The 17978-nt window shown below is 55.4% G+C and overlaps 2 protein-coding genes across 4 annotated transcripts in view; one reads left to right on the top strand and one right to left on the bottom strand.

The window, feature by feature from the left end:
* The window catches only part of SLC5A10 (solute carrier family 5 member 10), an 84407-nt gene that overhangs the window by 29993 nt on the left and 36436 nt on the right, over positions 1–17978 (top strand). For 2 of the 3 annotated variants that reach the window (XM_004380992.2, XM_004380990.2), the window contains exons 6-9: positions 6775–6880; positions 7166–7246; positions 8739–8944; positions 13436–13571. In XM_004380992.2, the coding sequence (XP_004381049.1) occupies positions 6775–6880; positions 7166–7246; positions 8739–8944; positions 13436–13571 (529 nt within the window). The remainder of the gene's footprint in view (positions 1–6774; positions 6881–7165; positions 7247–8738; positions 8945–13435; positions 13572–17978) is intronic. The other variant, XM_004380991.2, reaches the window with a different exon arrangement.
* The window catches only part of FAM83G (family with sequence similarity 83 member G), a 29779-nt gene continuing 20918 nt past the window's right edge, over positions 9118–17978 (bottom strand). The window contains exons 3-5 of the mRNA XM_004380993.1: positions 16474–16598; positions 14540–15782; positions 9118–9510 (exon numbers count right to left, since the gene is read on the bottom strand). Coding sequence (XP_004381050.1) covers positions 9118–9510; positions 14540–15782; positions 16474–16598 — 1761 coding nt within the window. The remainder of the gene's footprint in view (positions 9511–14539; positions 15783–16473; positions 16599–17978) is intronic.

Below are 17978 nucleotides of genomic sequence, written 5' to 3'. Positions count from 1 at the left end.
CTCTTTAGAGGCAGCTGGGCTAGGGCTAATCTCCTTAGAGGAGAGAGGAGGGGCTAATGGTTTTTCCGGGCAGGGTGGTTTAGCAGACAAACATGAAGTAATCTCTTCACATGGGACTGGTTATGCTCACAGGAGTGATTCAGTGGAATTTATGGGCTCAGTGTCCCCAGCTTCCTGGTTATCATCTGGTCATATATCCCCATCCCAAGTCTCAGGATCCCATCTCTTCCCCATCAATGCCCTTACCATAACTTTAGACAGCTCTCAAGGTTTGCAGTTGAGCTGGTGTTTTAATTCAGCCACTCTTACAATAAGACTCTGGGATTGGTTTTCAGCAATTTCAGCTCGATTATTACAAGAAATAAGGCTTTCTTTCAAAGCAGCAGTGGAACCCTTGAGGTCATGTATGCAGCACTTGAGCCTTGTCTCTGAAGCCCTGAGTGCATCTATTTCCTTCACCAGTTTGTCTAGCGAAAGTAGGACAAACCAACCAGCTTCCTTATACTTCTTATTCTGACAAAGCTGTAGAAAGATATCATACATGTGTTCACCCTGAGCCTTGCCTTTCACCAATACCTGATCTACCCGTGGTGATATTTTGCGTATTTGTATCACCACCTCACTCATGGACTAGCAGTGAACTCTTTACTGCTGGAAGCGGAGTCATCAAAGTCTTTTAGACTAACCAGACTTGAGAACCAATTTAGAAAACTCATCCTTACAATTTTGTTTCTCTAGAACCACTCCCGGTACCAAATGTCTTAGGCTGGGTTCTCTAGAGAAGCAAAACCAGTAAAGTGTATAAATACATATATAGAGAGAGATTTATATCAAGGAAACAGCTCACATGATTGTAGAGGCTAGAACGTCCCAAGTCGGCGGATCACGGTAGAAGCCTCTCCCAAGTCACACAGCCACAGAAGCTGGCAAGCCCAAGATCAGCAGGGTGGAGAGCAGGGCTCCCGCTCACATGCTGTGCAGATCAATGAATCCCAGGTTTGGCAGATAAGCTGACAGCTCAGTTCCGAAGAACTGGAGATGAGATGACAGGAGGCAGCTGCAGGATCCAGAGAGAGCAAAAAGCCAGAACGTCTGCTTATATTCAGATGCAGGCCACACCCCCAAGAAGACTGTCTTTCATCTGGTTGTCTACTCACAGTATATTCAATCATGGGAGTTATCACATTAAAACACTGAGAATCATGGCCCAGCCAAGCTGACACACAATCTTAACCATCACAGGTGGCAATAGAAATACACAAAATATCACCACCAATAGATCCGGTATTGGTGAGAGGCGAGGCTCTAGGTGAGCTCATGTTTGATACCTTTGTACAATTTTGTCAGAATGAAAAGCATAGGGATGCTGGTAGGTTGGTCCTACTTTTGCTGGAAAAAGTGGTGAAAGAAAGAAATGATCTCAGAGCTTCAGGTTCACAGCTCAAGTGCTGCATAAATGACCTCAAAGTTTCCACTTATGTCTTGAAAGAAAGACTTATTTCTTGTAGTGACAGAGCTGATATTGCTGAAAAACAAACCCAGAGTCTTATTGTAAGTGTGGCTGAATTGCGACGCCAATACCATCCACTGTCTATTGTCACCTACTCTCCCTCTATGTCACGTGATTGTTGTCCGCCGTGCACCAACCGTCCACCCATTCCTTCCACTGTCTCTTGTCAACTGCTTTCTGTCTAGTTCATGCTGTTGTTGTCTCCCAGAACACGCAATGTCCACCCATCCCTTCCACTGTCTCTTGTCACCTGCTGTCCCTCTAGTTCACACGGTTGTCATTTTCCAGCACAAAGACCATTCACCCATCCCATCCACTGTCTGTCTCCTGTCACCTGCTCTCCCTCTAGTTCACACAGTGGTCATCCCCCAGCACTCGGACCATCTACCCATCCCATCCACTGTAGTCTCCTGTCACCCGCTCTCCTTCTAGTTCATGCTGTTGTAATCATCTTCCTACACGTGGACCATCCACCCATCCCATCCACTGTCTTTCTCCTGTCACCTGCTTTCCCTCTAGTTTGCACTGTTGTCTTCCAGCAAATGCAATGTCCACCCATCCCTTCTACTGTCTCCTGTCACTTGCTCTCCCTCTAGTTCACACGGTTGTCATTGTCTTCCAGCACATGGTCCATCGACCCATCCCATCCACTGTCTGTCTCTTGGCACATGTTCTCCTTCTAATTCATGTGGCTGTCATCCCCCAGCACATGGTCCATCGACCCATCCCATCCACTGTCTTTCTCCTGTCACCTGCTTTCCCTCTAGTTTTTGCCGTTGTCTTCCAGCACATGGACCATCGACCCATCCCATCCACTGTCTGTCTCTTGGCACATGTTCTCCTTCTAATTCATGTGGCTGTCATCCCCCAGCACATGGACCATCCACCTATTCCTTCCACTGTCTGTCTCCTGGGCCATGCTCCCCCTCTAGTTCACATGGTTGTCGTTTTCCAGTACATGGACCATCCACCGATACCATCCACTGTCTCCTGTCACCTGCTCTCCCTCTATTAATGCAGTTGTTGTCCCCCGGTACTCAGATCTTCCACCCATCCCAACCACTGTCTATCCCCCATTTTACTGCTTGTTCACCAATGTGTCTTATGTGCTACTGTGTGCCAGGCTCACAGTAGACACAGTCAGTATTTACCAAGTGAAATGAGTGAATAAATGATTGAATACTTCATGGGATTAACAAGATGATATAAATCAGGAGCCAGTGAACTTTTTTCTTAAGGGCCAGAAAACAAACATTTTCAGCTCTGAGGGTTTCTCTGCTGTGCCGGCCCCTAACATTTGGAAGTGTACCTATTTACTGAGTGCCTACTGTGTGCCAGGCACCCTGTGAGCACTGGGTAACCAATGGACACATCTCCTGCCCTCGGGGGCTTACCTTCCAGACATGCAAGATATGTAGACAGACAAAATCATTACAAATGGTTAGAGTATTATAAAAGAAGCAATCAATGTGCTGCAAGAGAGAATCAAGTGAGCCAGAGCGAGTTTCACTCCCTTTAGAGAGAGAGAGAAGAGTCCCTGGGAGGTGCAAGCAATCTAACAGAAAGGTCTGAGGTTCAAGTTCACCCAGAGACACCTCAGAAGAAAGGCCTGATGATCTACTTCTGGAAGATCAGCCATTGAAAACCATATGAGGCAGTTCTACTCTGACATAACATGAAGTTGCCGTGAACCTGAATCCTACCCAACAGAAACTGGTTAGAGAGAGAGGTCTGCAAGTGGGTAATGTTGAAGCCAAAGGAGGGCAGCATCCCCAGTAGGGGGAGGGCTTGGCCCAAGCCCTAGGACAGGACAGAGCTGGGTGAGTCCAGAACCTAAGGATGGTAGAGGGGCTGGAGGAGGACAAGGCGGTCAGAGGGCTGGAATTAACTCCCTGCGTGGCAGAAACGCAGAGGGGCACCTCGTGCTGTCCTGAAGGAGCCTATCTTAGTCATCTAGTGCTGCTGTAACAGAAATACCACAAATGGATGGCTTTAACAAAGAGAAGTTTATTCTTTCACAGTCCAGTAGGCTAGAAGTCCGAATTTTGCGTGCTGGCTGCAGGGGAAAGCTTTCTGTCTCTGTCGGCTCTGGAGGAAGGTCCTTGTCATCATTCTTCCCTTGGTCTGGAAGCATCTCAGTGCAGGAACCTCAGGTCCAAAGGATGTGCTCTGCTCCTGGCACTGTTTTCTTGGTGGTATGAGGTCCCCTGTGTCTCTCTGCTCGCTTCTCTCTTTCATATCTCGAAAGAGATTGGCTTAAGACACTATCTAATCTTGTGGCTCTCTCTCATCAATATAACTGCCACTAATCCATCTCATTCCATCATAGTGAAAGGATTTACAACACATAGGGGAATCACGTCAGATGACAAAATGGTAGACAATCATACAATACCGGAAATCCTGACCTAGCCAAGTTGACAGATATTTTGGGGGGACACAATTCAATCCATGGCAGAGTGACTCGGAGGAATGCTGCGGAGGGGCCCAGGTCAGGGGCCTGGAGGTAGGGAGAGGTCGTATAAGGGAGAGGGGTCTACTGCCAAGGGTATGACTGCAACTTCTCTGTCACCAATGAAAGCAAGAGCAGAGAGACTCACGTGAGGCAGTAGCCAGCCCGGGCTGGGGGTGGAGGGTGGGGCAGGCGGAGCACTGGGTCACACCTTGGGTGGGTGGTGCTGCCTGCATGCATGGGGGCGAGGTGGACCAGAAGGTACAGGGCGAAGTCCTCAAGGCCAACCGCGCCCTCCCCAGGACCTCACCCAAGGCTGAGGCTGGGGTAGCCCTGTGGGGCGGCGGCTTCACTCCTTAGGCCCACATGTCCTCTGTGGAGTGGAGTGAGAATCACCCCACAGGAGGTCATGAGGACTCAAGGAGACTGTGTAAGTGCTGTAACAGCGCGGCACACACCTGCATGGTTGTGTTCTTTTGCTGTTGCTCAGGAAGCAACAGGCTTGGGGAGTGGCAGGACATCTGGTTATGTGGTGCAGGGGCCACTGGGGTGGAAGCTTGGCCTGGGCAAAGGCGGGGAGGTGGGAGCAGGTGGGCCTGTAGCAGGGAGGGGAGGGTGGGGGCAGGGACTGCTGGTGGGAGTAAGTTTGGAGGCTGGACTCCGGACTTTATGCATCCATAGCATTTGTAGTCTCTGAGCTGGGGAGGGGACCGTGCGGGGGCTCCAAGTGCAGCTTTAACTTGCTTCATGTACTTGAGAGTGGACCTTCCTTCAGGGAGTGTTTTCTGTTATTTTGAACCTAGGGTGTTGCCCCTGAGTAAGCCCCTTGGCCTCTCTTGCCTTGGCCAACCAGCTGCAGGTAGAGGGAGACAGGCCAGACACCCCAGCTCTGGGAGGGAGGCCCAGAGGAGTCAGTTCCCACGGAGGTCCCTGCCTGCCTGTGGGGGTCTGGAGAGGCCAACTGGAAAAATGGAAGAGGCCTGAGAAGGCCTGCCTGTGATGCTCTCCAAGGAGGAGGCAACTGTGCTCTCTCCACACTGTTTTCCCCATTTCACAGCTAAGGGCCATTGAGGCTTAGAGCACCAAGTGACCTGCTCAAAGGCTGGGGCATGGCAGATAAGGGACACAGGCAGACAAAGGACTCTTAGCTTCTGCCAGGCTGCAGCCTGCCCACAGGACAGAGAACTTGGCCATAGTAGGGGTCAGATTAGATCAGGTGGTGTCTGAAGTTCCCCATCTGGGGACTCCCTTGGGGTCGGTGGTGAGACTGAATGCTGCTGCCTGTGTCTTTAGTGGGAGCAGCAGCAAATGTTTCCTGAACTCTGTAGAGGTTCCAGAAGAAGTCAGAAGTGGCAGTCTATCACCACTTCGCTCCTGCGGATCCTGCTGTCTGGGAAATTCCTGGTTGTTCTTAGGGGCCAGCTGCCGTGGAAGGAAGTGGGGGATGAACTGTCCCTAAGGAGAGCGAACTAGGGGAGCAGGGAGGCTGGACTGGCCGGCCTTTGGAGATGAGCAGAGACTGGAGGTCCAGGGCAGAGGGAACACCAAGCTCCGACATCTCTCGGGGTCTGGCTTTGGGGAAGTCCCTTCCCCTCTCTGGGCCTCAGCGATTTCCTCTGCGCCCTCTGTGGACTGGAGTGAGAATCACTCACCCCACGGATCATGAGGATTGAAGGAGACCAATTCAGTGGTGGCGGCCTTGATGAGTCCTTCCTGCTCTCCACATTCAATGCCTCTGATGCTCAGTTCAGACCCACATGTTCCTCCTACTCACACTGCCAAAGCCAGGAGTCCCAGGGAGGGGCCAGTGTCCTCCTGAAAGCACCTCATCAGTGTGTCAAAACTACCTGGTCTCCTCTCCAAGTGGTGGTGGAGGAGGGCCTTGCGGGCAGTACAGGGAGCATAGCTGGGGGTCCCTTTTGTCCCGACTGGCTTGGGGCCCGGGGGGGTGGGGAAGCCAAGGCCCATAGAGCCAGGCTCCAGGCAGGGTTGGTTTGCTCCATTGTGCCAGGCCTAGGGGAACTCAAGGTGACCTGGGGGAGTCTGGCCTTGTGTGGGCTTGCAACAGCGAGCTGAGCTTAGCCACCAGTGCCCAGCCTTCCCAGGAACCTCCTGGCCTCAGAGACTGTATTTCCGGTTACTTCCCTTCCACTGAGCCAAGTCAGAAGGGAAGGTTTGGAAGCCTCGGGTGAGTGGGCTAGGGTGGAGCCCCTTCCCCAGCCCCTGTGGGATGGGTTGGCCCCAGGCCCGCCCTCTGGCCCCTACCTGTGGTCCAATTGTGGTTTGGGAGGCCTGCTCCAGCATTGAGGTGGGTTCATCCATGGTTACCACGTTTGCCCCTAGGATGCTGCGGGGTTCTGGGGTGGCCAGGACTCGGCCCCACCCATTCCTGGGTGTAGCTGCAGCCTGAGACATGGGCCTCTGAGCCCCTCCTGCTCCATTCCAGACGTGCTGAGGGGGCCACGCCACCACTGCCCATTTCTCTGGGGGGTAAAGGGGCAGGCAGCAGCAGACCTGTCTTCTGAGAACCCCTCCCCCAGGGAGCCCCCCTGGCAACAAAGGGTGGGCTAGGTCCAATCACACACGCTCCCTGATGGGCAGGGGCCACTCCAGGCTTTATTACTGACAGTGATATCTACACATTGGACAGGTGACCTGCCAGCATCCCCTCTGGTCCTCACAACAGCCCTTTGAGGTGGGTGGGGTCTCCCCACTGCATCCACAGTGCGCTGAGGCCCCAGTGGGTGAGCAGCCGAGTCAGCTGGGCCCATGGTGGCCCCAAGCCCTGCACAGGACTTGTTTGCCTCCCCAGATCGACCTGTACGCGGGGGCGCTCTTTGTGCACATCTGCCTGGGCTGGAACTTCTACCTGTCCACCACCCTCATGCTTGTCGTCACGGCCTTGTACACCATCGCAGGTAGGGAAGGCACCAGTGCAGCCAGGGGTACCTGTGTGAGGGGTAGAGGGCCATCTCCTCCTACAGGCTGGGGATACAGCAGCCTGGGAGTGGCCACTTAGAGTGGGCAGATGGGAAGTGACGCTGGCCTTGCTGCCCTAGCTGCTTTACCCTGCAGGCCACCCAGCCCACAGGGTTGCAGGGACATGCATGCAGAGCTGCTGCCACCAGCAGGAGCTCCACATCGCCTCTTGTGTCCCTCCCCTTTGGGGACACAGCTCCCTCTAGCTCCATTTTCCCCTGCAGGGGGCCTGGCCGCAGTGATCTACACAGATGCCCTGCAAACGTTCACCATGGTGGTGGGGGCTGTCATCCTTGCGGTCAAAGGTGAGGGGCTGGGTGCTTCGGCCAATACCCTGCAGAGCCCACACTGCAGGACCCAGGGTCAGAGCTCAGCATGGGCTCGAGGAGTCAGGCCATCAGGCACTCAGTGCACGCCACCACTCTTGGAAGGGGGAGGCCTGGCCCCTGGAGCTGGAGGCTGCTGGCCTCCCTCCTGCCCCAGTGGCCCAACTGCTTTTCTGTCACCAACTCTGGGCAGCCCTGGACCTGGCACCCAAGCTGACTCAGGAACACAAGGCTGGCTGGCCCGCCCTAGCCTCTGGGCTTGACAGTGAGGTGGGGCCAAGGGTAGGAGTGGAGACGCACAAGGAGGGGCTCACGAAACTTCCTGGATGTCTCCACCAGTTGTTTAAAATCATGTACAGAGTCCCAAGAAGCCAACTGCCCCCAGCTAGACAAAGGCAGAGGAGGACAGGAGAGAGTTTAGACGGATTGGTGATAACAGTCTGGGAAGAGAATGAGGCTTAGAAGTTCATAGGGCTGCCACAGAGAAAGTGAGCTCCCCGTCAGCAGGCATATGCGAGCAGAGCAGGGCGACTGCAGACCTTCAGGGTCTAGCCATTTTTTACTTGCAGCGCACTGTGCCTGTGCACACACTGAGCACCTGCAGCTGTGCTCTCGGCCTCCCATGGACCCTTGGTCTGAGCACTGATCCCAGCCCCGCCTAAGATCCAGTGGGCAATGACCTGAGCCAGGGCCAGGGTCCAGGCACCAGGCTCCCTCCTCCTTGTCCTGCTTGGGGAAGACTGCGGAATGGGGCTGGGACAGGCTTTTCTATGTCTGGGCTTCACGCACCTGTCTCAGACTAGGGGCCCATATCCCAGAGTGGATGGGAGGAGGGTGGTCACAGACATGCAGAAACCACAGACGTGCCAGGTCTTGGCACTGCAGGGTCATGGCCCCAATGCGGACAAGAACAGAGGTGGCTGGACACCTGGGAAAGACCCCTGGCGTGAGTGTACCTTGCCACCCACTGGCCATGTGTCCTCAGTGAAGCCACCGACCCCCATGACCTGTTTCCCTTCTCTGTGCCACGAGGGGCTGGAGCCACATTGTCACCAGCCAACCTCAGCTTTGTCAGAGTGACACGCCTTCAGAAGCCCCTGGAGTCAGGACTTTAACACTTTAAGTTCTCCAGGAAGGTCCTCAATGCCAAGAAAAAATACTTTTGCTTTCTCGAATTGACAGTCCAAAACCTGGCAGAGTCCCTTGCCCCAAGGCTGAGGGGCATCCAGGGCTGCAGGGATTCCTACTGGGCCAAGAGAACCCTGGGGTGCCTTTGTGCAAAATGCTCATTTAATAGTATCATTTTAAATACAAATAAAATAGTCATTAAATTCAACTGGGGAGGTGGAGAAGTGAGAAAATTTCAAGTTTGCTGCATCAGGAAGTTGCTTGTGAGATGAGGGCAGTGGGAGCCCGGGGAGCCAGGGCCACCCAATACCAAGCTGTCTCCTCTCCTACCCGACCCTTCTAGCCTTCAACCAGATCGGTGGTTATGACCAGCTGGAGGCAGCCTATGCCCAGGCCATCCCAGCCAAGACCATCAACAACACAACCTGCCACTTGCCACGCACAGATGCCATGCACATGTTCCGAGACCCCTACACGGCGGACCTCCCGTGGACTGGGATGACTTTCGGTCTGACCATCATGGCCACTTGGTACTGGTGCACTGACCAGGTAAGTATCCATGTCAACCGCCCACCACTGCATCCAGGCGTGCCTTGGGGTGCCCACGGCCATTCACCAGTCCCCAGAGCCACGAGAGCAGCGTGGCTCTACAGACACTGCATCATCTAAGTCCAGGCTGAGACCAACGCTGCGGGAGGCATGGGTCTGGCTGGGAGAGGCAGCTAGGGGTCCTTGTGGTCCCTGGGGGCCTGGGTCCTCCGTTTGGAGTCAGATGAGGCCCATTGGCCACCGCCCGTCCTGGCCTTGAGGTGCTTAGACTGGGACAATTTGGAATACGGGATTCCAAAGGGACTTGGATGCTCCTCGGTGGCCCTGCCATTGGCCAAGGGGCCAGCGTCCCGGGCTGGTCTCAGGCTCCCGGGGTCTGGCAGGGTGCGACGTACCAGGGTCCCCTTGGCCTGCCAGAGGTGGGAGCCTGCTTTTCTAGGGGAGCTCTGGGCATTGTCAGCTGCAGGGCAGTATTGCTGGGGTCTTGTGGTCCTCAGTGGTCGTGGGAAGCTGTCCTTATTCCTGGTCCCAGAGGCAGGGACCCCATAATGGTGGAACTGCTGGCCCTGGGAGAAAAAGAAGAGAGGAAAGTGAGAGCTGGGGGAAGGAAAGGTCAGCTCTATCCGTTCCGGTGGGTCTCCAGCCAGGTACCGGAGCCAGCTGGGCAGTCTTAGACAAATCCATCTAACCACTGGGGCGCCCTCAGTTTCTGTAAAATTGACCCATGGGGGTCGACGACAGTCGCTTATCTGGGGCTTCTCAGATGGCCTCACCAAAGACAAAGTAGGCTGGGCACTGAGGCCCGGGGGGGTGGTCAGAATGGGTTCAGCCCAGCACAGGATGACTCTCTTGGACAGTTGCCTGCCTAGTTAGGGGATGCCCTGAGGCCCCCACAACTCTTCCCCTCCTGAGAAGTAGGTACTCAGTCACATTTCCCAGCACCTCCCTGCATTCTGACCATGGGATGTGACCTGGGAGGCTGGGCCTCGGTCCCCCTATGTAACATGGAGGGTGTTTCCCACTCTGGACTCCACATTGGCTGTGCCTGGCATGTGGGGCTCCCAGGGAGCATGCGGCCTGTTGTGGATGTCCATCTACCTCCCTGGGAGGGCTAGGCGTCAGCTGGGTGTGGATGCATCTGGGGCACCCAGGCTAGCACTGTGCCCTCACCCTGCATGCGCCACCTCTCACTTCTCCACTCAGCAAGGACCTGGCAGGGCACCGGCAGCTCTGGGTGTAACATCATTCAGGTGATTTTCCCAGGAAGGTTGAATGAATCAGCACAAATCCAAGCCTAGGGGCCAGAGGGTCAGGCCCCTGAAGTCACTCAGGGAAGTACAGGTGGACCCAGAAGGGCAGGACTCCGACTCCAGGATCTGAACTGGCATTGGGCCCATGCCTGCTGCCCCCCACCCCCAGGCCCCCGCCTTGGCTCAGAGATGCCCACTGCTCCCCTGACACCCTCACACCCTCCTACCCGGGGCCTTCTGCTCCCCGCTCTCCACTGCCTCTGCCTACTGCCTCTATCCCGTTCTTCAGGGCCTGGTTACCTGCCCTTGGCCCCTGGATGCCCCTGCCACATATCATCCAGTGGGGTGGTTGTCTGTTGACCTGTCTGGCTCCCCACTGCATCAGGGTGCCATCTGGTTACCCATGTCCCTCCACCCTGCACGGAGTCTGGCCCGGGAGTTGGGGGGAGGCGTCAGTCACCAGTCCCTGCTGAGGGAACAGGGCCCAGCTTCCTGGCATCAGAAGTGGAGGCCAGGAAGGGGAAGAACTTGCTTAAGTCACATGGCCAGGAAGAGGCAGGGGGACCTTGAGCCAGGGCCTCCTTGCCCTTCACTGCATGCCCTAGTCCAGAAGCCCCCAGGATGCAGGGCAGGTAGTCTAGGCCCAGCTGCCTTGCACCAGTCCAGCTCAAGTTTCCCATTTCTGCTGACCCCCACTAGCCCCTGGAGCTTTTCCAGGCACTTGGAGATCTGTCTGCTCTCAGCTCGCTGGCCAGGGTAGGCCCACCAAGACGTTTAGTCTGGTCAAAGATGAGGCCACAGTGCTTGCTGGGTGGTGGGACGATGGGTGGTTTTTGTTCTCTCAATTTCTTCTAGCTTATCTACCATGAGTAGGTAGTGCTTTTGTAATCAGAAAGAAACAAATAATAAAAAATAAGGACGGCATGGACCAGAGGAGTCCCTGGGTGGTGCACATGATTAATGCTCAGGTGTTAATCAAAACGTTAGAGGTTTGAATCCACAGAGGCACCTCAGAAGAAGATCTACTTCCAAAAAATCAGCTATTGAAAATTCTGTGGAACACAATTCTCTGACACACATGGGGTCGCCATGAGTTGGGGCTGACTCAAGAGCGAGGTTCTTTCTTATGGACAGACTGCCCCCTCAGGCCCTTCCAGCTCTGGCACCACGCACAGATCTTCTGCACCTGGTGATGCTTGGGCTTGAGATGGCTCTTCTCTTTAACTGGAGCAGCAGTCTCAATCCTAGAGGTGGCCAGAAGCCAAGCACAGTGTAGAATGCATGGCACACAGGATCCCACTGAGCCCACAAGAATGGTTCTCTGATCCCCAGACCAGGGGGAGCCTAGGTCCTAGTCCTCTTAACCTGGCTCTGTGCTGCAGCTCCTCTGAAGACCGGGAGTGCCTGCTCACTGAGGCCCATGGCGTCTGGCCATGGGCTGGGTGTCCCACACTGGACAGGGTGGGGTCCCACGGTGCCCCTGCAAGGTGGTGGTGGCCTGCTGTCTTACAGATGAGGAAACAGGGACTCAGGGACTGAAGTGGCTGAGTTGCGGGAATGAAGGGAGGAAGCACAGGGTGGGGCAGGGCTGAGCCAAGAGGCATCTGTGAGACATGGCCCCGCTGACATTGAAGGGGTCTCGCCCTACTGGATGCTCAAGGAGAAGCTGTGCTCGGCTGGGGCACTGGCAGGCCTCCCAGCTCAAGAAAACCCTGAGCCTCAGCTTCTCCACCTTCAGAATGGGTGATTGAACCTCTCCCACCTGCCTCCAGGGATGGGATGAGGGAATGGAGGCAGATGTGTCCTGCACACTACAGAACATTAGCATGCAGTGTTTATAGAGAAAGGCTTCTCTCTCCATGAGGACCAGGACCCTGGGCATTTGCAATCACAGGGGGGGAAGAGTCTCTAGGGAGAGCCTCATCTAATGCCTAACATTGCCCAGATGCGGAAACTGAGGCCCAGAGAGAAGCAAAGATTTGCCCCAAGTCCCAAGGAGCTGGCAGTGCCGTGTGCTGCCTGGCATGCTCTCCTTCTGTCACTAATGTTTAGATTTAATCCTTAAAACAATCTTTTGAGCTCAGTATGATTATCACCATTCCTGCTTTTCAAAAAGAATTTGGAGACACAAAAAGGTTAAGCAAATTGCTCCAAATCACTTAGCCAGTAAGAAGCTGAGCCCAAATTCAAACCAAGTTACCTGAGAGTTTGTGCTATTTTGGCCAGGCTGCTTGGGGGGCGCTAGAGTGCACGATTTCAGGGTAAACGCTTGGAGCTATCTGTTCAATTAGCATGTCTGGAAACTAAAATCACAAACAACTCCTACGTCTGAACTGCAGGTGGTGATACAAACTGTAGAACAGCAAAGGAAAAATGCTTATATTTAAAAGTTACAGGTTGTACAAAGCACTGACTTGTGTATTTTAAGTGAGTTAATTGTACGGCATGTAAATTATATCTCAAAGTTGTTTAAAAAAAGTTATAAAACCAGTTGCCATTGAGTCAACTCTGACTCATGGTGACCTTGTGTGTCAGGGTAGAACTGTGCTTCATGGGGTTTTCAATGACTGATTTTTCAAAAGTAGATTGCCAGGCCTTTCTTCTGAGGTGCCTCTAGGTGGATTTGAATCTCCAGCCTTTCAGTTAGCAACCAAGTGCACTAACTGTTTGCACCACCCAGGGACACCTTTGTTAAAACTAGAATCATGTCAGAGTTGGGAGGATTTCAGATGTCATCAGTCCAAACCACCCCCCTCCCATTCTGCAGATCTGGAAACTGAGGCCCAGTTAGGACTTGCTCCACAGGGAGCTGGCTGCCTCAGTCAGCATTGATTATTCCCGCACTACTGACCTCAAAGCTCTTCACAGCCCCAGGTCTTAGAGCTCCCCGCTCCCTGCTGGCGACACAAGTTGGTGACAAGGTCCACTCCTGACATGTGTTTGAGACACCAGCCATTCTCATGAAGGCCCAGAGGATTCCGGGGGTGGGGTCCCTGATACCATCCCACCCACAGTCTCCACCCTTTTCCTGGGCAGATGGGGAGATCAAGTCCCTGAGGACCATCCCAAGCAGCTCAGCTGACAGGGGTGAGGTGGGGGGTGGATAAGGGGTTTCTATCAGCTCTCTTGGCAGGTCTGGGGCCAATGCAGAATGGGACCGCATCATGTCCCATGACACTCCCTGAGGCCTGCTGGGGAGAAGTCTAGACACAGGTGTCCCTTCTGATGTCGGCCCCTCCAGGTCATTGTGCAGCGGTCGCTGTCTGCCCGGGATCTGAACCACGTGAAGGCCAGCTCCATCCTCGCAAGCTACCTCAAGATGCTCCCCATGGGCTTGATCGTCATGCCTGGCATGATCAGCCGTGCACTGTACCCAGGTAGGACAGCCCCCAGGCGCTGGCCAGGCTGCTAGAGTGCCAGGGCCTGTGTCTTCATCGGACAGTCACCAGGAAGGGAGGTAAAGGATGGATTCCAGCTGTTTGCCAGCCTGGGGGAGCAGGGAGGAAAGTGGTCCCTGGGGCCACAATTAAAAGGGTCAATGAGGAGGTGACATGGTGGACAATGCAGACAGGTCTAGGCAGGGTCCTGTTTGACCACTTACTGCTGTGTGACCTCAAAGGTGTAAACTAGCATCTCTGTGCTGCTAGCGTTGCCTTGTATGCAAACTCAGGGCCCTACCCCCGCCTGCAGGGCTGTGTTAAGACCCTGGGACACCAGGCGTCTGAACCCTTGAGACAGAGGTGGATTTCCCCTGGCTCGCGGCGCCAGCTCAGGTGGCTTTTGTGGAAATTTGGGGCTAAGCGTCCCCTGCATGTGGCCCGGTACTTTGATGCTCCTTGCTGTTCGTCAGTTTCCCCATCTGTCACAGGAAAGGGATTTGAGCCGGTGACACTGTGCCTAGAAGACAGCAGCTCAGGGGGGCCTGTGACGACTACCTCTGAGTGCAGGGACCTCGATACCCTGGGCGCTCAAGGGGGCCTGTGATTAATCTTCAGTACAGGGACCCCGATGCCCTGGGCGCTCTGGAGGGGGCTGTGACGAATCCTGAGTGCAAGGATCCTGATGCTCTGGGTGCTCGGGGGGCCTGTGATGAATCCTTAATGCAGGGACCCTGATGCTCTGGGGACCCGGATGCCCTGAATGCTAGGGGTAGGGGGTGGGCTGTGACCCCTCCGGTGTACAGGGACCTCGATGTTCTGGGTGCTCGGCAGAGCCTGTGACCCTTTCTGTGTGAGGGGCTCCAATGCTCTGGGGGGCCTGTGACCCCTCCGGTGTGCAGGCACCCTGATGTTCTGGGTGCTCAAGGGGCCTATGACCCCTGCTGCGTGCAGGGAACCCGACCTACCTGTGTCTGCTTGTCTGGCGATGGCTGGGCTTGCATACTCGAGGCATCCGCCTCTTCTCTTGCCCAACTCCAGGCCCACGGGAAGGCCCCCATGGACCCATCAAAGGTCCCTCGGCTCACATGGGGGGCGCTCAGCTGTCGGCGGGGTGGCAGGGCTGCCCCATTGGCTACTTGCTCTGAGTGGCACCTCCGGAGAGGGGCTGAGCGCTCCCTCACCTCAAAATACTCATCTGACAAGGAGGAGGCCACTGAGGGCTGCCGTTGACCAGGGCCGTGGCTGGAGTTGCCTGAGAGGCTGTCCTGGTCACTGAGGGTCACATAGTCGTCATCATCTTCCTCTTCCTCCCTGTCCAGCCCATTGGGGACCCCTGCCCTCAGGCTCTCAGGATCATCCTGGGTCATGGACAGCTGCCGCTGGAGTGGGGTATGGCCCAGGCCCACTTCCTGGGGCAGCCTGTGGTTGGTCCCATTCTGGGGGGTCTCCTTGTCTGGGGTCTCTGGGGCCCAGCCAATACTGCCACCCTCCTGGGCAAGTAGGTCTGCCACGGAGACCGTCCGGGGCTTGGGCACAGGGGGCCTTGACTCAGAGTCCCCCTGGGGGAGGCCACTGGTGGCAGGGGCCCCTTTCTGGTCCTGACCAGCTGGAGCAGGGCTGCAGCCCTGGCTCTGCCTCCATAGCTGGTGCTGGGCACTGGCCTGGGACGTGTCGCAGATCTTGATGCGGTTCACCTGGCTGGGCTGGGGGTTCCAGATGTTGGGGTCAATGATGTTGATGTAGCCCAGGATGTCACTGCCTGGCTCAGGGTCTGGTTCCACCCACGTGGGCAGGTACTCAAACATGTTGGCACGCTCCAGGTGCAGCAGCCCGGGGTGCACAGGTGGAGGAAGCTCAGGGAGGTCACCAGGCCGCTCCACCAGCGCTGGGCCCCACAGCCCCGGGGGCTGCTTGGTCTCCGGTTTGTCAGAGCAGGTCTTAGCGAGCTCATCGGCACTCTTGGCCTTGACTAGTGCATACTTCGGGTTGACCAGTTTCTTGGCCACAGTGCCTGCAGGTGCCAGGGGGACTACAGACGGCAGCATGATGGGCTCGGGTTCAGGCTCCTTTTCCATGGGGACACCCTGGAGGCTGACACTGCGCGATGTGAGATACAACTCCTGGAACTGCCGGTCAAACATCTCTACCACCTGGCCAGACAGCACTGAGATCACATTCCGGTCCGTCCTGGCAGCCGACCACGTGAAGCTGCAGCACAGAAGGCATGCAGGTCAGCACAGTGTGCCGGCCTCCTCCCAGAACCCCAGGCCCACTGTGCTGGGCCCACAGCTATCTCACAGACTATACCATTAGGTACTAGGGTCATGTAAGAGAAGTGAGCCAGGGTAGAGGGCCCAGCTCCATCACTTTACTGTCACCTGTGGGACTCCAGGAAGTGACTTTGTCTGTCTGTGCCCAGCTTCCACTTCTGTGAGGACAACTCCTGCCCTCTTCCCTGGCTGTCCTGGGACTCACTAAGGCAGTATGGTGGATACCCTGGGCAGCGCTGATACCTGGCGTGGTCCAATGCTTGCTATCTGGTGTCACATCTGTCTCTGCCACCACCCACCCTTGCGCCTCCTCTATAACACAAGGGTCTCACCCCACTGCCCAGAGGCCGCCTCACGGATGGTCCGATGCTGCGTATGACACCGCCGTCATCACTCTGGCCCTACTCCCCGAGAACAGGAAGAGGCTATGTGCCCTGGCCCACCCCACCTCCAGGCTGGGTGACAGCAGGGCAGATGTCTTGGCGTGAACGGAGCGCTCCTCTGCCTGGACAGAGTCCCACTCACACCTCATCAGTTTGGGGACCCACAAACCATAATAACCAGGTGTCATAGTCAGGATTAGGGCAGAAGCCAGTTGGGAGCTGGAGATGTGCTTTGCTGGGAGTCACCTGTACGAGCCGCACACTGCACGGTCCCCGTCCACAAACATAAACTTCTGGGCGAGAGCTCCCTTGAACTTGGTGGCTGACCGAGTGAAGAACTCCGTTCCCCCGCTGCTCCGCACTCTGAGGTTCTGCATCGCGGAGAAGAGGAGACAAGGGGACAATCGCATCATCACTGCTTCAACTACACAGGGGTGCAGCCAGTTCTGCCCGCTTCTGAGCGCTTTCAGAAGACAGGCTGGGGAGGGAGGGGGCGGGGCTCGAGGCTGGAGAGGAAGCTACTTGGGAGGGGTGTTGAGGGAGCAGGGAGTGGGCTTTGGCCTGAGGTGTGTTCCCCAGAACAGCAGCCCCACAGCACGCCTTGTAAGCAAGGGTCCTGTCCTGTGGTGAGGCAAGTTTGAGAAACGTTGCTCGGTTGCGGGGTGGGGAGGGTGCCGGGGAGTGTCGTAGGGTCTTGAGCTAGAGAGCAATAGGGCCCATTCTAGAAAGCTGGCCCTGACGGTGGGGTTACGGGGCAGGGAGAGAAGGCGGGAGGCAGGCTGCCTGGTTGTCCCCCGTCTCACCCTCCCTGCTGAGCTCTGCTCGCCAGGGGCAGGGTCCCTGGCAAACCCCCTACTTCCCTGTGGAGCCAGCCTACTGCCTGGTTCTGAGAGGGTTACTAAACAGAAAAACTGCCTTCTCAGCTAGGCTGGCCCTGAAAGACCCCAGCAGGGAGCTAGGGCCAGACAGCAGCACAGGCTTGTGCAGGAACTGGGCCGTAAGGGACTTGGGTCCCAGGTGGGGCCACAGACAGCTCTCCCTGGCACCTGGCCATCTAAGGGATGTCTTGTCCCTCAGTGGGGCAGGGCTTGCTCTGGGCAGGGGGTCAGATGTGAAAGCCAGACCCAGGAGAACCTGTCTGAAACCCAGGAGTTGAGGGAGCAAGGGAGGGCACCCCATTATGGAACCTCAGTGGGAAGGAGACCTAGAGCTCATCTGGTTCAAGCATCTCCAGTGCAGGGTTAGAAATGCAGGTTCCTGGGTACCCTGTGTCAGGCCCAGGAATTTCCTTTCTTTTCTTTTTTATTGTGGTAAAAAAGATTCTGACTCATGGTGATTCCATATGTGTCAGAGTAAAACTGTGCTCCATAAAGTTTTCTATGGCTGATATTTTGGAAGTAGATTGCCAGGCCTTTCTTCCAAAGCACCTTTGTGGACTCGAACCTCCAACCTTTTGGTTAGCAGCGGAATGCATTAACTGTTTGCACCACCCAGGGACTCCAAAATATATATAACAAAATAGTTTCCATTTTAACTATTTTAAGTGTACAATTCAGTGACATTAATTACATTCACTATGTTTGGCAACCATCACCACTAACCGTTTCCAAATGTTTTTCATCATCCTCAACAGAAACTCAGTGCCCCTTCAGCAATGACTACCCATATTCCCTGGAATTTCTGTTTTTTACAGAAGCCCCAGTAACTCTGTCTCCTGGTCCAGGGCAGGAATGCCCTCTGTAGATCCTGAC

Source organism: Trichechus manatus, unplaced genomic scaffold, assembly GCF_000243295.1.
Source record: "Trichechus manatus latirostris isolate Lorelei unplaced genomic scaffold, TriManLat1.0 scaffold00080, whole genome shotgun sequence".
Classification (NCBI taxonomy): Eukaryota; Metazoa; Chordata; class Mammalia; order Sirenia; family Trichechidae; genus Trichechus; species Trichechus manatus.
This window is presented reverse-complemented; position numbering and strand designations above follow the sequence as displayed.